The 17,918-nt window shown below is 38.1% G+C and overlaps 5 protein-coding genes across 8 annotated transcripts in view; 2 read left to right on the top strand and 3 right to left on the bottom strand.

Moving 5' to 3' along the window:
• LOC134817651 (tubulin-specific chaperone D-like) overlaps positions 1-10,915 on the bottom strand; it is a 31,080-nt gene extending 20,165 nt beyond the window's left edge. Inside the window, exons 1-11 of one of the 2 annotated variants that reach the window (XM_063826904.1) lie at positions 10,399-10,915; positions 9,985-10,137; positions 9,558-9,735; positions 8,999-9,214; positions 8,509-8,661; positions 7,918-8,040; positions 7,549-7,675; positions 7,091-7,315; positions 2,674-3,542; positions 2,164-2,356; positions 1,622-1,812 (exon numbers count right to left, since the gene is read on the bottom strand). In XM_063826904.1, coding sequence (XP_063682974.1) covers positions 1,622-1,812; positions 2,164-2,356; positions 2,674-3,542; positions 7,091-7,315; positions 7,549-7,675; positions 7,918-8,040; positions 8,509-8,661; positions 8,999-9,214; positions 9,558-9,735; positions 9,985-10,137; positions 10,399-10,911 — 2,941 coding nt within the window. In that variant the 5' untranslated portion in view covers positions 10,912-10,915. The remainder of the gene's footprint in view (positions 1-1,621; positions 1,813-2,163; positions 2,357-2,673; positions 3,543-7,090; positions 7,316-7,548; positions 7,676-7,917; positions 8,041-8,508; positions 8,662-8,998; positions 9,215-9,557; positions 9,736-9,984; positions 10,138-10,398) is intronic. The other variant, XM_063826906.1, reaches the window with a different exon arrangement.
• Positions 9,408-17,918, top strand: part of LOC134817654 (glutamine--tRNA ligase-like) — a 49,559-nt gene continuing 41,048 nt past the window's right edge. The window contains exon 1 of the mRNA XM_063826909.1: positions 9,408-9,438. The gene's annotated coding sequence lies outside the window, so the exon portion shown is untranslated. The remainder of the gene's footprint in view (positions 9,439-17,918) is intronic.
• The window catches only part of LOC134817661 (chaperone protein DnaJ-like), a 38,133-nt gene continuing 29,622 nt past the window's right edge, over positions 9,408-17,918 (top strand). For all 3 annotated transcript variants that reach the window (XM_063826921.1, XM_063826920.1, XM_063826919.1), the window contains exon 1: positions 9,408-9,437. The gene's annotated coding sequence lies outside the window, so the exon portion shown is untranslated. The remainder of the gene's footprint in view (positions 9,438-17,918) is intronic.
• On the bottom strand, positions 11,090-12,647 carry LOC134817655 (uncharacterized). The gene has a single exon (XM_063826910.1). The coding sequence runs from the start codon at positions 12,645-12,647 to the stop codon at positions 11,160-11,162; it is 1,488 nt and encodes a 495-aa protein (XP_063682980.1). The 3' UTR covers positions 11,090-11,159.
• LOC134817656 (tether containing UBX domain for GLUT4-like) lies at positions 11,090-17,846 on the bottom strand. Its single transcript, XM_063826911.1, has 7 exons — positions 17,730-17,846; positions 17,395-17,504; positions 17,117-17,244; positions 15,100-15,206; positions 14,594-14,928; positions 14,327-14,479; positions 11,090-13,871 (listed from the first exon to the last, which is right to left on the bottom strand). The coding sequence occupies exons 1-7, from the start codon at positions 17,820-17,822 to the stop codon at positions 13,442-13,444; spliced, it is 1,356 nt and encodes a 451-aa protein (XP_063682981.1). The 5' UTR covers positions 17,823-17,846; the 3' UTR covers positions 11,090-13,441.

Genomic DNA, 17,918 nt, shown 5'->3' with positions numbered 1-17,918 from the left:
AATTTTATCAGTGATCAGTTAATATCACGATCAATAATAACTGATCATGCCTATCATACATAGCATATACACTTATTTAGCTTATTTTGTAGCTGCATTATTATTCATTAGGAAGGCCAGATACTAATTAATAAACGAATGCGGAGGTATTAATTATACAAATGTTAGCTTAGTTCTGATGATCGTTTCAAAGGTTGTTTCATTTGTCTTATCCTTGGAGATGGTTCTAAATAATTAAATCACTCATGTCTAAAAATGACATTGTATTGTCGTCTAGCCGTAGCACTGGTGTTCAATGAACGATCCTTTGATGATTATACATGATGTAGTGGTAGAAACATTAAACAACAGTATTATATGTGATGCTAGGTATGTAGTGATAGATATGTAGTGGTAGGTATGTAATGGTAGGTATGTAGTGGTAGGTATGTAGTGGTAGGTATGAAGTGGTAGGTATGTAGTGGTAGATATGTAGTGGTAGATATGTAGTGGTAGGTATGTAATGGTAGGTATGTAGTGGTAGGTATGTAGTGGTAGGTATGTAGTGGTACGTATGTAGTGGTAGATATGTAGTGGTAGGTATGTAGTGGTAGGTATGTAATGGTAGGTATGAAGTGGTAGATATGTAGTGGTAGATATGTAGTGGTAGGTATGTAATGGTAGGTATGAAGTGGTAGGTATGTAGTGGTAGGTATGAAGTGGTAGGTATGTAGTGGTAGATATGTAGTGGTAGATATGTAGTGGTAGGTATGTAATGGTAGGTATGTAGTGGTAGGTATGTAGTGGTAGGTATGTAATGGTAGGTATGTAGTGGTAGATATGTACTATATGTAGTGGTAGGTATGTAATGGTAGGTATGTAGTGGTAGGTATGTAGTGGTAGATATGTAGTGGTAGATATGTAGTGGTAGATATGTAGTGGTAGGTATGTAGTGGTAGGTATGTAGTGGTAGATATGTAGTGGTAGATATGTAGCGGTAGGTATGTAGTGGTAGATATGTAGTGGTAGATATGTAGTGGTAGGTATGTAGTGGTAGATATGTAGTGGTAGGTATGTAGTGGTAGATATGTAGTGGTAGGTATGTAGTGGTAGGTATGTAGTGGTAGGTATGTAGTGGTAGGTATGAAGTGGTAGGTATGTAATGGTAGATATGTAGTGGTAGGTATGTAGTGGTAGGTATGAAGTGGTAGGTATGTAGTGGTAGGTATGTAATGGTAGGTATGTAGTGGTAGGTATGTAGTGGTAGGTATGAAGTGGTAGGTATGTAGTGGTAGGTATGTAGTGGTAGATATGTAGTGGTAGGTATGTAGTGGTAGGTATGTAATGGTAGGTATGTAGTGGTAGGTATGTAATGGTAGGTATGCAGCAGAGGGATGTACTACTAATTACCTATTAAACTCACCAATGCTGACGACGAGTATGTAATGGTAGGTATGTAATGGTAGGTATGTAGTACAGAGGGATGTACTACTAATTACCTATTAAACTCACCAATGCTGACGACGAGTATGTAATGGTAGGTATGTAATGGTAGGTATGTAGTGGTAGGTATGTAGTGGTAGGTATGTAATGGTAGGTATGTAGTGGTAGGTATGTACTACTAATTACCTATTAAACTCACCAATGCTGACGACGAGTCCACGGAGGAAGCTGATGATGTAGTTGGGAGAGGTTAGCAGAGCCATTGACCGGGGGAAGAGCACGTTAGGGTTGTTATACTCCACATTTTGAAGGAACACCTCGCCTTCGTGCATTGCTACAGCTTCTTTTTCCTTCTCAGTTTTAGGTAGAATCACTGAGGAGGACAGGGTCCTGCAATGTCACAGTGAGAACGTATGCGGAGGGTTATGCATGTTTTCCTTTGTGAACGTGTAACTATGGTAACTAGTAGTACGTGTGGGCCACTTGTTCATTGTTTAACATAAGTATCCTAGAATTACAACAATCCGATTATGTTAGACCAAGTGTTCTCTCTCTCTCTCTCTCTGTTTTGGTCAACGGTTTCTGGCCTCCTACTTTAAAGAGGGAGGACTTAGTGCACGATAGTGGACAAATCGACATTTAAACTATCAGCTCAAAACATCTTAAAAACCCTCTGGTAGCTCTGTAAGCAAATCACGGCTCAGGAAATATATCATAATATATATTGGTATTATAACTCACGGTAACAGAGGTACAGCAGCACGGAGAGAATCGTGTTCAGTCAACTCCAGCTCACTGTGTACAAGATGATGAAGTGCCTCCATAGCTACCTGCCTGGTCCTGTCTATCTTCTCAACACTCTGCTGCAGGAAGCCGCGCACTAGCTCCAGCTTCAGATCACGTGTAAATGTCAGATTAACTGGAGGGGCATTATCTGCAGTGCTTTTAGCAACAATTTTTAGCTAATGTTATTAGCTAAAATTATAATTATTAGCTACAATTATTAGCTAAAATTATTAGCTAAAATTATAATTATTAGATACAATTATAATTATTAGCTACAACAATACCTAAAAAATAAACATGTTATTATCTGCTTTACTTTAGATACACTGCAATTTTACACTTAATCACCATGTTGAGTGTAACAGTTAATTATAGTTATAATGTAAATTTTAATGACTATAAATGGCAATTAGCGATAACAGTAATAATGCCAATTATCAAGCTTCTAAAAATTAATATGCCTACTTGTGGGATGTCCTTTAGACAAGATGAATTGGTTACACTTCATTAAGCACGACATAGCCGCCTCCCTAACGTAGCTTCCGATATCACCTCTACTGTCAGTACTGTAATCTTCTAAACATTCCAACAACACTGCATAGATCCGCCCGCGCGTCTCCGAGTTGCACTGACACACCAACTGAACATTAGTTATCGCTTTAACAGCGCTCACCCTGCATTCTGCTAAACTTGTCTCTGATTTGCTCTGCACTTTGGTGCACGGAGGGAGGAAGTTAAGAAGAACCATGGTGTCCTGGTTCAACACACATCCCGGGAGGACACTCAAAGCCAGCGCTGAGCCAACCCGCGTCGCGGTGAACTCGTGCCGGATGTGGCTGGTATAGTGTTCTACTATTCCAGACCACACTTCCGGGTTAAACTCAGTGTAGTACTGGTAGGAGAAACCACGGAGAGATTCAACTGACATGGCTTGTACACCGACAAACTGTTCTGGGTTCACAATGCACACATCTAAAAATTCCTGCCATGCTTTTATTGTCTTGCCGGTCAGCGCGACTCCAGCGTTAGATATTTTCTCGATAAAGTAGCACACGGCACCCCGCATTTCATCCCCCCCAGATCCCCTGAACGACCCTCTAGTGTCCAACACAGTCAGTGTGTTGTTTATCTTATCTACTAGATCTACTGATATGTGATCTCGGTTTTTGAGTCCAACACAGATGTCCCCGATGGCGTGAAGGGCACCGTGCCGACAGTTGAAGTCTCCTGTTTCTAAGGACTCAAGGAGAAGAGGGAGGACGTTGGAGTAGATGTAGTCCGGGAGAATGGAACAGAGGAGACCTAATGCGACACTTGCGTCTTTTCTTATAGTCCTGCAGGTCAAACAAGGCTTTAAATAAAAGAGCTGAACAACTGTTTAGTGTTTAAAATTGAACAAACTCAAATGCCAATAATCATAACTGCAACGCAGAATTTCATAATTTGTACTTTAAATAATTATTGTAGAATAATTCATGTACAACTGAGATTCTACTAAAATCAGGTGTGATAATTTTTGTCATATAATGCCTTTTAAAATAACTTACAATAACTTAATCAATCACTTACAATAACTTACAATAACTTAATCAATCACTTACAATAACTTACAATAACTTAATCAATCACTTACAATAACTTAATCAATCACTTACAATAACTTACAATAACTTAATCAATCACTTAATTAATAACTTAATTAATCACTTAAGGGGACATATACAAAAAGCTTTTATGTCCCGAACAGGCTGTAACTTCATATTAAGAAAGTATACATTAAAACAATAAGATTTGATACATTAAAAATTATTTTTGAGGAACCGCACTTTCGAAAAAATAAATATTTTCTTTTTCGAAAATTTTGAAAATTTTGAGAAGTCTGTCACTGTTATACCGATATTTCAGTCGTTTTCAACGTTTTTTGGCTGATTTTTTTACTGAACATTACTTACACTCCGTACAAGAAGCCCTTCAAAGGATTTTATAATTAAAATATAGATGACGAAGTTACAAACCAAACAAGGTCGAGAGAAGCAAAATTGAAATTTTTGTAAAAATCAAAGTTGTATATTTTACCATTCACCCAGGTCATAAGATATCGCTTTAAAAATTCTTGTGAGTGTAGCTGATAATCATATCCAACTTTCTGGAACAGGATTTCTCTCAGTTTTGAGTTTTAAGGTATGAAATGTGGCCTAAACGACTTAGTAAAATTCATCGTAAAAAAGGGCCAAACATGGCAGAATTAAGGCTTAAAATGCCTATAACTCAAAAAGTATCAGTTTAAAAAAAATAATTTTTACAGTATCGTAATCAGGTCTATCCAAATCTGCCAAATTCCTAGGAGTGACCCTCGACAGCAAGCTCAATTTCAATGAACATATCACCAATACCACCAAAAAAGCTACGGCATCCCTTATGCAATGTAGAAGAGCTGTCGGCCCCACTTGGGGTATGAGCCCTAAAACATGCAAATGGATGTACACCGCTGTCATCAGACCTATTCTATCATACTGCTGTAGTATATGGATTAGAGCAACCCAAACAGACACCAACGCGAGGAAGTTCAAACGAGTTCAGGCATTGGCATTGAGAATGATGTCTGGTGCCATGCCTAGTACTCCCTTCATCGCACTGAACCACCTCACTAACACTCCAGATATCATACTTTTCCTGAGAGGTGAAGCAGCAAAGGGCACAGCCAGGCTTCAAGCTTATGGAAGCCTAACCCTCGAAACTATCGCCCCCAGAAAAGGTACCATCACAACTCACACCACTATCAACAAACAATTCATGGTAGATCTCAACATACCACCCAAAGCAGAGAGAGACCTATCTATACCAACCATGATGCTTGAACGACGCTTCACGGTCACCACTCCTGGAGCTGACAACATTGGATATAGAGGCTCACTCCAAAACACCATCGACAACATCCCCAGTGAAACCATCACCTGCTACACAGACGGGTCACGCACAGACTCAGGTAGCGGGGCTGGTTATATTATCACCACAGACAACAACAACACTACACTAGATGAAAGATCATTCAAGCTTCCCGATCATTGCACCGTTTATCAAACAGAACTCACTGCCATCATCGAAGCTTGTAAATATCTATCAACTTATACAAACACACACATCATCATATGGTCAGACAGTCTCTCCTCTATTCAAGCCATATCCTCACCTTCAACGAGGAGTAGGACTACTAGAGACTGTTACGACACCCTCAATACACTCGGATCCACTAACACCTTAGAGATCAGATGGATAGCTGCACACATTGGATTGTGGGGTAATGAAAAAGCAGACGAGCTGGCCAAAAATGGTACAACCAGTGAATCCACTTTGAATTGCCCAATTCCACAATCTTACATCAAACGCCTGATCAACGACAAAGTCACAAAACTTAATCAAGAATCATGGATTACTGATGGTCCCAGACACACTAAACTGACACTTGGACATAAAAACATCAACATCATCAAAAATCTCAACACTACACTCAGTAACAACAGACAAAATTATAGAACTGCAGTGCACCTCATCACGGGACATTGTGGCCTCAACAAACACCTACACACCATTCGCAAATCAGACACAAGTGCTTGTCCTAAATGCGGCGACGAAGAGGAGACTGTCTCACACTTTCTCGGACAGTGCCCGGCTATTGCTCAAATAAGAGGTCAATATTTCCGGGACTACTACCTCTCTGTCAATGACATATTCGACAACCAACACATCTCCACCATTGTCAACTTTACAAACCACACTAAACGCTTAGTGGTGCCAGAGGAGTTGGACCAGACAGTGCAGGTGTAACATAGCGACTACTTTAACGCCGTCTTATTTCGCCTCTCTCTTCCACACTCAACCACCACTTAAGCGTTTATCTATGACACACCCCACAACACTTACCATCATCCTTGATTACACATCTTGATTCCACTGGCATCCTCCCACAGGACTGCCATACCCCAGAGGTAGGCAAAGCATTCATATGCTATCCTCTCGTGGGCCAACCAGGCCCAGCCTCTCTAAAAAAAAAAAAAAAAAAAGTATCGTAATCAGCTTGAGAAGACGAATCTTTTAGTACCAAATAGATGATTTTAGAAGACAAATTGTATTAAATAATTTTCCAGCTCGAACACAAGGGTCCCCACTTGTATAAATTTTGTACAAATTGTACACATTTTTTTACAAATTTTGTGTCTTTAACTATTATAAATTTTGTACTAAAAGATTCGTCTTACCAAGCTGATTACGATCCTGCAAAAATTATTTCAAAAAAACTGATACTTTTTGAGTTATAGGCATTTTAAGCCTTAAATCTGCCATGTTTGGCCCTTTTTTACGATGAATTTTACTAAGTCGTTTAGGCCACATTTCATACCTTAAAACTCAAAACTGAGAGAAATCCTGTTCCAGAAAGTTGGATATGATTATCAGCTACACTCACAAGAATTTTTAAAGCGATATCTTATGACCTGGGTGAATGGTAAAATATACAACTTTGATTTTTACAAAAATTTCAATTTTGCTTCTCTCGACCTTGTTTGGTTTGTAACTTCGTCATCTATATTTTAATTATAAAATCCTTTAAAGAGCTTCTTGTACGGAGTGTAAGTAATGTTCAGTAAAAAAATCAGCCAAAAAACGTCGAAAACGACTGAAATATCGGTATAACAGTGACAGACTTCTCAAAATTTTGAAAATCTTCGAAAAAGAAAATATTTATTTTTTCGAAAGTGTGGTTCCTCAAAAATAATTCTAAATGTATCAAATCTTATTGTTTTAATGTATACTTTCCTAATATGAAGTTACAGCCTGTTCGGGACATAAAAGCTTTTTGTATATGTCCCCTTAATTAATCACTTACGGGCACCAATGCCGAACTTTAACCTCCGCCAAATGATCAATAACAGGTTTACTATAGGGTTCAAAGGACGCTACTTTGACTGACAGTTTCTGGTAAGTATTGGACTGCAATGCCACTGCGTAGTAGTCACATGTGGTCACGAGATCAATACCATGTGGAAATGACCCTTGTCGTCCAACGTTTTCCTGGAATGCAGCGGACGCTGCACGACGACAACCACAGTGCCTGCAGGAATAAGTGATGAAGTGGAGGAAACAAATGGTTTATGGTTGAATTTATTACATTGCTGCGTTAGCCTAATATTTAGGTAAATCCTTATAAGGCTTGAAAATGAAGCCTAATTTCGGATGCTTGCAAACTTTCCAACAAATCCTCAACTTATCACACAATCTCATTTGCTGAGAAGCAGTACAGAAGCAGTACAGAACTCAAGTTCTCTATTTCGTTTTAAACTTTACCTGTCGAACAGTGTAGCAAGGATAAGGGAGCTGGCAATAGTGTGGACGAAAGGTGCAATCTGGGCAGGCTCGTAGGTCCGAGCAAAGGACCAACAGAGGTAGCAGGCTGCATCACGGACATTGGCCCCTGTACAGGAGATCATATTATTTATTTTGTCTGCCAACATACCCAATGTTTCTAACATGCCAGGTATTTTGTGAGCTTCGTTGATTAAATATCGAGAATTCAGCGCCCAACAAATAAACCTGATCATATTTAATCTTGTGTAGAAAATTATTCAAAATTCAATCACAGGCCATGAAGGAGATAAATAAAACGAGTTAACGAACTATTGATAAGTAATTACATTAATTATAGATAATAATTACCAATGATAAGATTGCCGCGTTTTTCATCATACTGAAGAGCTTTGACCAAGATAGGAACAACTTCTGGCAAATGGTCAGGTAAGAGGAATCCGTGTCTACCTAACTCTGCTAGTGCCAAACAACCTGGACAGTTATAAATAAATAAATAAATTTTAACATCTATTACACGCTTCGACATTAAAATATACCCAACAAAGATGTATATTTAAGTCATTCAAGCGAGACTTAGTGTTGAAATACCAATTTTACCTTTAGGATACAACATATTGGCAAATATAGCACAATTTAGCACAATTTTATAGAACATTTCACATTTCATAGGCTTCTCTGTGGTAATTAATTATACAATTGTTTCCTGTTTAAGTGACATCACGCTCCAGTGTAAACTGATACATCAGGGACAGCAGGGTACACTGGAGCAAACTTACTGGTGGCGGTGATTTAATCAGGGTACACTGGAGCATAACACTAAAGCAAACATACTGGTGGCAGTGATAACTAACTTTATACAATATCCTAATTATACTTAATAGTTAGCTAATTAGTTATGAAGAAATATCAAAATTATAACTTCTCAAACTCATTAAAAACCTCCATGCCAAGAAGATGCAGTTTCCAGCGGGGAGAAACAGTCTAAAAGCTGGTTAACAATGTCTGTAGCTAAGGAACGAGGTAGTCTGGCAGTGATCCGTCCTACTCCCTTCGCTGCAGACCATCTGACAATAGTCTCCGGATCTCGGAGTCCTGAACGATAATCATTACTAGGGTAGCAGAGTGTAGTTGAGTGTGCACTTCGATGTCCACAATTTTTGACCACACAGGGTCTTTCATTAGGTCATTTGTGACCTAATGAAAGACCCTGTACATTTGTGACCTATGTACATAGGTCACAAATTATGGAGAAATAGTGGAAAAGTGAGGAACCGGAAATATATGGTAGAATTTAAGATACTTTGTTATTCTTAGAATATTGACGTGAACAAATGAAGCAACGATCGACTTTTTAAATTAAGTTCTTCAAACGATAAATTAAACTTCAAGTAGGGATTTATATAAAAGCTAGAGCTGTACTGCAACCAACCTCTGAAAAGAACCTCCAGAACTTCTTCGATCTCATCAGGAATCTCATACCCCTCCTCGTCCTCGTCCTCATTCTCAGGATCTTTAACATCCTCAACTTTCTCTTTCTCTTTCTCTTTCTCTTTCTCATCACTGCCCTTGCCAAGAGAGTCAGCTAAGAGTCGGGTACCGCGAGTATAACGCCACTTAGCAACTCGCGGGGCTAAGAAGGAGATACCTGGAGAGAATTGATATGTTGAACTCACCTCGTATCAATATTGAATAGATACTATTTGAGGTAGATTAAGTTGCCAAAATACAACAAAACGTTGCATCACCAGCTGCACTGGCTGCTGCACTGGCTTACTCTGTAACAACACACAAAACACTCCGTTAAACATACAACTAACCATCCTTAAACATACTAATTACAACACTACAAATCTATTACATTTATTGAGAATTATGTAGTGTAACACGATGGAAGTATTTTAAGCGGGCATATCCTGTCCAAACCCAGGATGCACGGCATAAAGAATTTGTTTTAGCTTGTTTGTATGAAAAGCATTAATACAACTAACCTATCCTCTGGGCAAGTTTAGTCTCAAACTTCCTCAGTAGGGTATTCTGGTTGAGTCCCAGAGACAAACTCTCCAGTTGTTGTAACACGTATTGTGAGTGTGGAAGTATATAGTCTCTCCTGCCCAACTTGTATATCCGACACAAGGCAGTCAGCGTTCCCAGCTTTGTTTTTGAGCCCTGGTGATTTATGTAAGTGAGTGATTATTTAGAGATAAGAGAGAGAGATAAGAGTAAAGCTCCATATGGCGCGGCGGGTGGTTGATTCAGATAATAGCGAAATGCAGCGACATCCTCAATATTCCGGGAGAAATTGTAAATAACATATATCTATATATTGATAAATATATCTAATATTAAAAGTTTCAAGATGTCTAGTGAAAATACCCGACACAGGGACCACAGAACTGAGCAAACAACCAAACTTACAAAAACGGCATCATTTTCAGCAGCCTTGCAGTCAGTAATGAGCTGAATTATCGTTGGCTTCAGATGTTGAGTATGGAGGTCGGGTCTGGTCACCAATTTAGCAACTACCAGCGCTGCTGCTTCGCTCGACTTGTCCGCTCCTTCAATACGATCCTGGGATTAAAAGATGGTGAGATGTTATTAAATATACAAATATACTATGTACTATAATTAATATACTATATAAATATACTAAACTCAAAAGCATTTTAAAATCATGAATGATGAATGATCATTATGGTTATGTTTAAAAAAAACTAAATGTGAGAAGAATAAACTGCCTTTTGTAATTGTAAACACAAAATTTATCATATTATTAAGAAGTAGAAGCTCCCTAATTTAGAAAGTAAATACTGACGGATCATCTGAACTTACGGTGGCAATTTTCAGCATACGCCTAATACTCCATCCTTCCTCCCTCTCTCCATCCAGCCTCTTCAAATCAAACGGTATGAGAACCAGAATACTGAGCCACAGGAACAGCACATACTTTGCATGCCAAATATCACTCTTCTCTGATTCCAACAGACTCAGAACCGTCTCAATATCCGCAACTTCGTGGGGAAGTAATCTCACTATATACTTCTGTCCTCTTACTTTCGTTAACAGATATAAGTATTTGAAGGCCAAGTTTATGGCCATTTGGGACACCTTATCGGATAGTCCTACAACGAGCAACTTGTCTATCCATTCCTGAAGATGTGGGTCCAGAACATGAGGCTGCTCCTGGTAAAAGTTTATGATTTCTGTTATTTTCTGGACATCCCGTTCGGTGTAGATGTCAAATTCCTTGACGTCCCACAAGTTGGCAATGTACTGATCGATGTCTTTTGTGTCTTGTGGATCGACCCATGATACTGTTGCGCTTTGAGTGTCAGCACTTGGCATCTTGTGACCTAGCATGCAGTTTGTGTGTTGATATTGTTATCTTGGAAAGTTACTTTTACCAATAATTATTGATCTAGAAATTCTTAAAATATGTCATATGATTTTATTCTGGTCTAGGTCATACCTGGCGTGACCACATTAAATCGTAATTATGATGAAGCCAATGATGGACTAGTGGTTTCGATAAAAGAAAATAAATTACTCACAACAAGAATTAAAAACCACAGAAATAAAATTCGTTCAGTGAATCAGTGGAGATGATACAGTTGGTTGAACTTCCCCACCACTGCACTATCCCGACTTATTGCACCCTCTATTTTAATCACATATCCTCTCTTAACAGTGGAGTCCTTATTAAACGCGATAAGTCCGTGCACTACATCACCTTCTAAAACATCAGTAGGACATTTCAAGTAGAGTATAGTTTGTAACCAGTGAGTGGTTTCACTTTCAGGCGAGGTATCCAAAACGATTGAAACATCTCCATCAAAAAAGCAGGTGAAATGTACGACTAAGGCAGTTAACTTTGAGGACGAACTGATTTGGAGTTGGAATGGCCTGGAAAATTCAAGTTCAGGCGTTTTGACGGTTTGCAAGTCAAGGTGCTTAAAACCACAATTATCTGAAATGACATTATCTTTGTCAACACACTCAACAACAGCTTCTTTGTAAAGATCTGGAACAACATCGTTCATTTTGAACCCATAGACATCATTCCAGAAGTGAAACCTGTGCTGATAACTCACCTCATCGCTCACAGCTGACACAAACATAGACGCTCTATTTGGAACGACCAGACCGTCTGGTTTAAGATATTTGTCCCTGGCTGTTATGACACTGTCTAACATGCATTCAAACAACAAACCGTATCCCATCCATTCTGATATGAGAATGTCGAATTTTTTGTCCACCTCAATTTCTTCAACTTTCCCCTTTACAACCTCAATCTTAGAAGACAAGTTGTTTGATCTAATAACGCTCCTGGCCTTGTCCACGATTTTAGAGTTGTCAACTGCCATAACAGACCGGGCTCCGCCCTGGGCACAGAACATTGATAAGATACCTGTGCCACAGCCGACATCTAATACATCCTTGTCACTGAAGATATCTTTGTTCTTGTAGATGTAGTCTCTGTAAGCCTCTGTTCGTACTTTGTCCTGCAGCATTTCCGCATGGATTGTGTAATCTGCGTAGCTCTCAAAATAGTGGGAGTCCGTTGCAGGTCTCAGTTGTGCGTTGGATTTATCAGTTTTTTCGAGTAGGTCCATGTAAGCCTGTTGCATTTGCTCTAATTTAGCTTGTAGAAATTCAACCTTTCCATTGTTTGATTCACCGTTTGCATTCTTCTCTTTACCATTCGCTGCACAACTTTGAGATTGGGCGTGTGAAAGTTCTTCAAAATCAATCATCAGCAAAGAATCATCATTTAGACAGGGCTTCAAATATTCATCTTCCAACGATTCAGACCTCTTCAATACTGTACTAAACTCCTCAACACTACATTTATTACCCCGAGTATAGTTTATCACTTTAATGGTCCCATAGAAGGACGTTTCACTGAAAGCCGAAACAAGGTTCAGTTTGTGTGCTTTTAGGGAGTGGTCCATGAGGTGTCCACTCGAGCTGAGAACCATGTCACAAAACAAACAGAGAAACTTCTCCTCTTCAGTCTCTTCCTCTTCCAGGTAGTCATCTTCATTGTCAGAAGAATCTGAGCTGTAAGAGGGCTGCAGCATGATCCACCTGGAGAAAAGAGATGGATATTGACAATGAGGATATTCAATGTGAGCCTTTTGATATCTCGTATTGTGTACAATGTAAAATTAACATGGTAATTTTAAGCAAAGCTTGGAGAATTTATATCGATAGGCTGCATTTTGTACTTCCTACTTTGTTAATGAACGATGAACGAAAAGCCGAAGTAAAACACATGTATCTACATTCTACAAATCTAGAAGAAGAATTCCAATTGCGATTCATATAATCCGAATCAAATTATGAGATGTAAATAAGTTAATATTAACCATACAATACGACACACACAAGTCAAATTTTTAAACAACAGTGAATCGTTATTTATAGCCAAAATTCATCAACGTAAAATGCATTCAAGCAACCGTTCCATAATGCAACTACTATCCCAGTTACGAAATTCCAAAAACAACCCTAGAAATTATCCATATTATATATATTACGTTTTTTTCAAGCGTTAAGTCACCCTTAATAGCAGTTACGAATGAATCAGCTACCATACATATTCCATATTCCCCGGTTTAAGATAATATAATGAGAACAACCCATTCGCCACTAAGGATAAAGTGGCGCATTGTGAAGACATACATGTCTGATAACTGAAAACAAGCTGAAACTTGGCCAGCAACTAAAACCCTTTTTAATATTATATTCTCACAATGCTATAATTCTGGCCGACACAATTATTGCAATCATTGTAATATCCCCTTTCATAGCCCTTCAATACAAAACTAAAAGTTTCACCATACCATATATTGTATAAAAATTCAAACAACATTCATTTCAATTTGAACCACTTGGGGACAGGTTTATCTCCCCTTGGCCGACTACTCCCAGTGCTCTGTACATCATCTAATCTAGTTACAGGCGAAGGAAGTTCATGTCTGCTCGAATTTGGGCTGTCATTTAAAATGTCTGGTTTACCGACTACATCAGTGAGCTGACCCAAAGCGCCCGAAGGATCAGATTCTACAGTTAGATCGGGTCTCATGACAATGTCACCACCAGCGTGCAACAGGGTTGTCAGAGTTAGTCCAGCGTTTATCAAAGTTTGTCCTGGTTTGACGAGTCGTTTGGGTGGGGCTTGATAGATTGAGAGATTTTCAACGCTATCCTCAGTCAGGTAGTCGCCCACAAATTTGTAGAGGGAGTCTGTGGTGCTGGATTTTGTTTCGAAAACGTTTTGTAGCATCAGTCCGTTAGGTAATCTGAAAAGTAATAGGTATCACGTCACCTGATAGTTCACAAAAAGAGTCTCCGAGTACAGCTTGTATGACAGAAGACTTTCATGCAATAAAACTTTCGGTCGGTCAGAACTGAGATTATCTAACAGCCTAGTAGAATTGAAAAAATTAGGCAATTACACAAAGTTTTGAGGTCAGGGAATCGACATGAGTATCATTTTATCAACTATTTAAGTGTAGTAAGATGTTCATGCTAACAGACCTAACTAACGTCTGACACAGTTAATAAACAATCACCCTTTCAAGCATTTGATGTAACAAATAATTCAATAACGTGAAAGTTAAATAGGTGTGACATACTATTATATTCTTATAATTATATCATATGAATTGATTGCACTGCTAATAAAAAATACTTTGTTTTACTAAATACTTTTTTTAAACTAAAGATATTCTACATGATCAGGTGAAATAATTACCTGATTCTAAAAACAACTTGATCGGGAAGAATTTTCTCTTTTTCAGGCTGTCGGAACCGGAATTCCCTCTCTGATATCTTGTGCAAATCTCTCAACATCGATTTCAGATCTTTGTCAGTAAACTCGAAAAAGTCATCCGATTCTTCCATCCGACTGAAAATATATTGCGTTACTCCTAACAGATGATCATAGAATGAGTAATGAGTTATAATGTTTGATTCAACATTTGATGACAACAATAACCCAACAAATGTTTGACTGACTTACTCTTTTTCAACATTATTAGCAGATGGATCAAACAAAATTGGCACATTGCTAACAGGTTTCCTTTTCTCTTCCATTCTAACGGGGGTCGGTTCCTCCGTTAGTTTGGCCATACAACGGTTTACTTTTTCGAAAAAGTCTGTTTCCTCAACCTCCATTTCTGAGGGGTTGCTGCTCACACTTGACTCCTCGACAATAACCGGACATGTTATCTCCGTTTCCATCTCCTGGACATTCTGGACATCCTGGACATCCTTTTTAGGAAGAGGTTTGGGAGATGTAGTTTCTGGTTGTGATGATTCCTCTTTCACTTCTTGTAAACGCAGCAAAGCACTTCCCTGAAAGTAAGACATGAGATCATAAGTTGGAAAATATCAGGGCAATGTTATCGGAACAGTTGACAATCGAGACCAAATCTACACAGAATAACACTAGTCGCTGTATTGTTAGAAGTTTAAAAACTGCCTAAGAAAGTGTTTTTGATGTCGGAGTAAGAAAATGGCATGAACCTTGAAAATTCCCAGGTCTGCTAGAGTAGTGGTTCCAAATTTCTCAGCTCCGATCTTGCATTGTAAGTACATGAGAGATGAAACGGCGCCTAAATCTTTACCAATCGCTGCGAGAAGATCGATTAGAACAGTCAAACCCATCCGATTTTCTGTTATCAAGGTTTATGTGGGATCATGGTTGCCGGTTAATATCAGAGTTATAGTAACTAGTTTTACCTTTGGGCAATTCCACGGTAAGGTTCCACTTGGTGAAAATGAAAAATGTTAAGATAGGCACCTAATTTTGGTTAAAATATGTTCATTAGACTCTTAACCTTACAAGTCAACAAAAGTTTTTTGTTTCATATTGCGTTAACTTTTGATTTTTCTCATTCAAAGGAACACTACTCGGAAATGAAAAAAATCGTCCAAATTTTCAAAGGGCCATAGTTTGGGTATGCAGCAATATTTCTCTATGAAATTCCATACACTTAGGCATATGCATAAGAATGAGAGCTATGCAAAGTTTCAAAACCGTTACTCAAATACTTTTTCTAAAAAATTTCCACAAAGATGGTGTCACGTCCGTCACAAAATTAAGCAAAAAAGTTTTTTCAGAGCCACATAGTGCTATTTATATTCAAAAAACCACTTTAACCTATCTCTTCTGAAGGTAAGGGAGAACCGTAGAAATTATCAGGCTTGTATCTTTTAAGAAAAAAATTTTGTAAGGGGGTCCCAACTTGTCGCGTCCGTCACATTTTTTTGAAAATGCTCCAAAAAATCTTTAAACAGACTTTAAAGGCATTTTTCTTAAAGCTGAGGCCGTCCTCAACAAAACTATGTCGTCAAATCAAAAATTGGACAGAAAATGACCGAGTTATGTATAATTTTGTATATGCCCATATATGGGCATACGGCTCACTTTTAGCCATTTTTATCCATATTTCCATTATTTTGACTAAAACCAAGACAAATAGAAGTCAAATAAGGTTGGATTGTGTTGACTATGTTGACTAGACTATCAAATAACATCATATGCAATTCAATAATTTAATTTACTGATTTTTTGCCATTTTATTTGCTTACAACTTTTTCAGAGGTAAAAGGCACAAAAAATGGACTTAACCCTATTTTCGCATATTTTTGAAGTAAAAATTCAATATCTTCCACATTTTAAACACTAAAGTAATGAAACTTTTAGGAGATGGTCTCAACAGTATGATGCGTTGAACAGTGATGAATGTTTTACCAGAGTTATAAATTTGTTCAAGTAGAGAAATAATTGATGCCCCTAGACTGATACCCTAGCGTATGCCCAAAATGGACGATTTTGGCTGTTGCAGACCTCTTGGGGGTATTTGAGGCCTAAAAATTGGCATGAATACAGAGTAGATGTCACTGAACAAGATAAAAGTGTCAAGTGGAAGATTTGGAAAAATTGAAAAAAAACGTGTGTCCGTCACAGTCACGTCTGTCACAATTTGAAAATGGCGCCACGCAAACAAAAATTGAGCAATCTCTAAGAAAATGGCATCTCAGAAATCCCTAAACCTTCTTCTATCATTGTAATTCCAAATTAGATACAATAGATAACTTTTTGAGATAAATTTGGGTACCATCTGAGTAGACACCCAAAAAAAGTGTCATATTTACGTCACGTCTGTCACAGGGGTGCTATCTCAGAAAGTAATAATGGTAGGGGTCTGAAATTTTCACACAACCTGTAGAAAGGTTAAATGTGGACTAATAAACAGTTGGAGCTGATAAATAAACAACATCTCGAGTACAACATTCGTTTGAACTTTAAAAAACAACAAAATCGTGGTGTCCGTCACGGTGGAATTGCCCCTTTGTATTGAACACTAAGCTCCAGTACCAGTATCAGTAAACTGGTAGTTATCTCAACTACCTACTTACAATAGCTTCACTTGGATTGGAGTTTTATCATTCCATGTGTATGACGGTTGTATGACGGTTGTATGAGTTCACTATAACATTTGAAGTTCTGTTAACTAAATTACTTACCATTACTTACACTGTATAGTTTGAGCAATTGTAGCAGTATTTGCTATCTTGCCCATAACTCTTCCTCCGGATTCTAGTTGAAGAGCAATACTTACAACCTCACTCTTCTGAATATCTTCAAATAGCTCCAGTTTAGCCCTGTCAATAGTAACGGTTAAATTAGCGCTATGATAAACAAATTTAATTTCGGACATTTTTATTTTTATATGATCTAAAAATTTTATCTCCTTTAAATGGGAATTGCACACTTTCAAATAAACAGGAAAACAAAGCCATGATACAACATACTTATTAGCTATGCCAGACAATCTAAAAGGCAGTGAGAGATCAAAGGCTTTCTTTGCGTCTTCCTTTCTCATTCCATATTTAGCTGGATCAAAGCCTTGTTTCTCACAAGCCTACAAAAAATAAATCAATGTTGGAACATGGATATAATTATAGAAAATGGCTAGTAAATGAAACAACACCTAAAACACGTCATGAACTCAGCCCCTCCCCCCCTCCCCCCCCCCCCCCCCCCCGCTCTAGATACAAAAACAGCAGTTTTAATTTTAAATGTATTTTCTATGTTACTATACATTTTCACGAAAAACCGACATATAACATGAATTAAAAGTACTAACCTGCTGTTTGATAGAATTTAAAGGACTATTTGGTCCAAATGCGATGCTGACTCGGCGTCCATTAGGACAGAGAACCCAGACAGAGCTACTCATTTAATCATAAGGCACTGCAATTTAACAATTTAATTCTAGAAATGATATATTGATATTTGATATATTATACTTAAAATGTTAAAAATATTGGGCTCA

The sequence above is a fragment of the Bolinopsis microptera genome, chromosome 6, assembly GCF_026151205.1.
Source record: "Bolinopsis microptera isolate Bmic1 chromosome 6, MBARI_Bmic_1.0, whole genome shotgun sequence".
Lineage (NCBI taxonomy): Eukaryota > Metazoa > Ctenophora > Tentaculata > Lobata > Bolinopsidae > Bolinopsis > Bolinopsis microptera.
This window is presented reverse-complemented; position numbering and strand designations above follow the sequence as displayed.

Coding starts and splice junctions, on each gene's coding strand:
- LOC134817656 (XM_063826911.1), bottom strand. CDS start 17,822: ATGAGTAGCTCTGTCTGGGTTCTCTGTCCTAATGGACGCCGAGTCAGC. Junction 17,505..17,729: donor TAAATTCTATCAAACAGCAG/GTTAGTACTTTT, acceptor TATTTTTTGTAG/GCTTGTGAGAAACAAGGCTT. Junction 15,207..17,116: donor AATTGCTCAAACTATACAGT/GTAAGTAATGGT, acceptor ATCTTCTCGCAG/CGATTGGTAAAGATTTAGGC.
- LOC134817655 (XM_063826910.1), bottom strand. CDS start 12,647: ATGCTGCAGCCCTCTTACAGCTCAGATTCTTCTGACAATGAAGATGAC.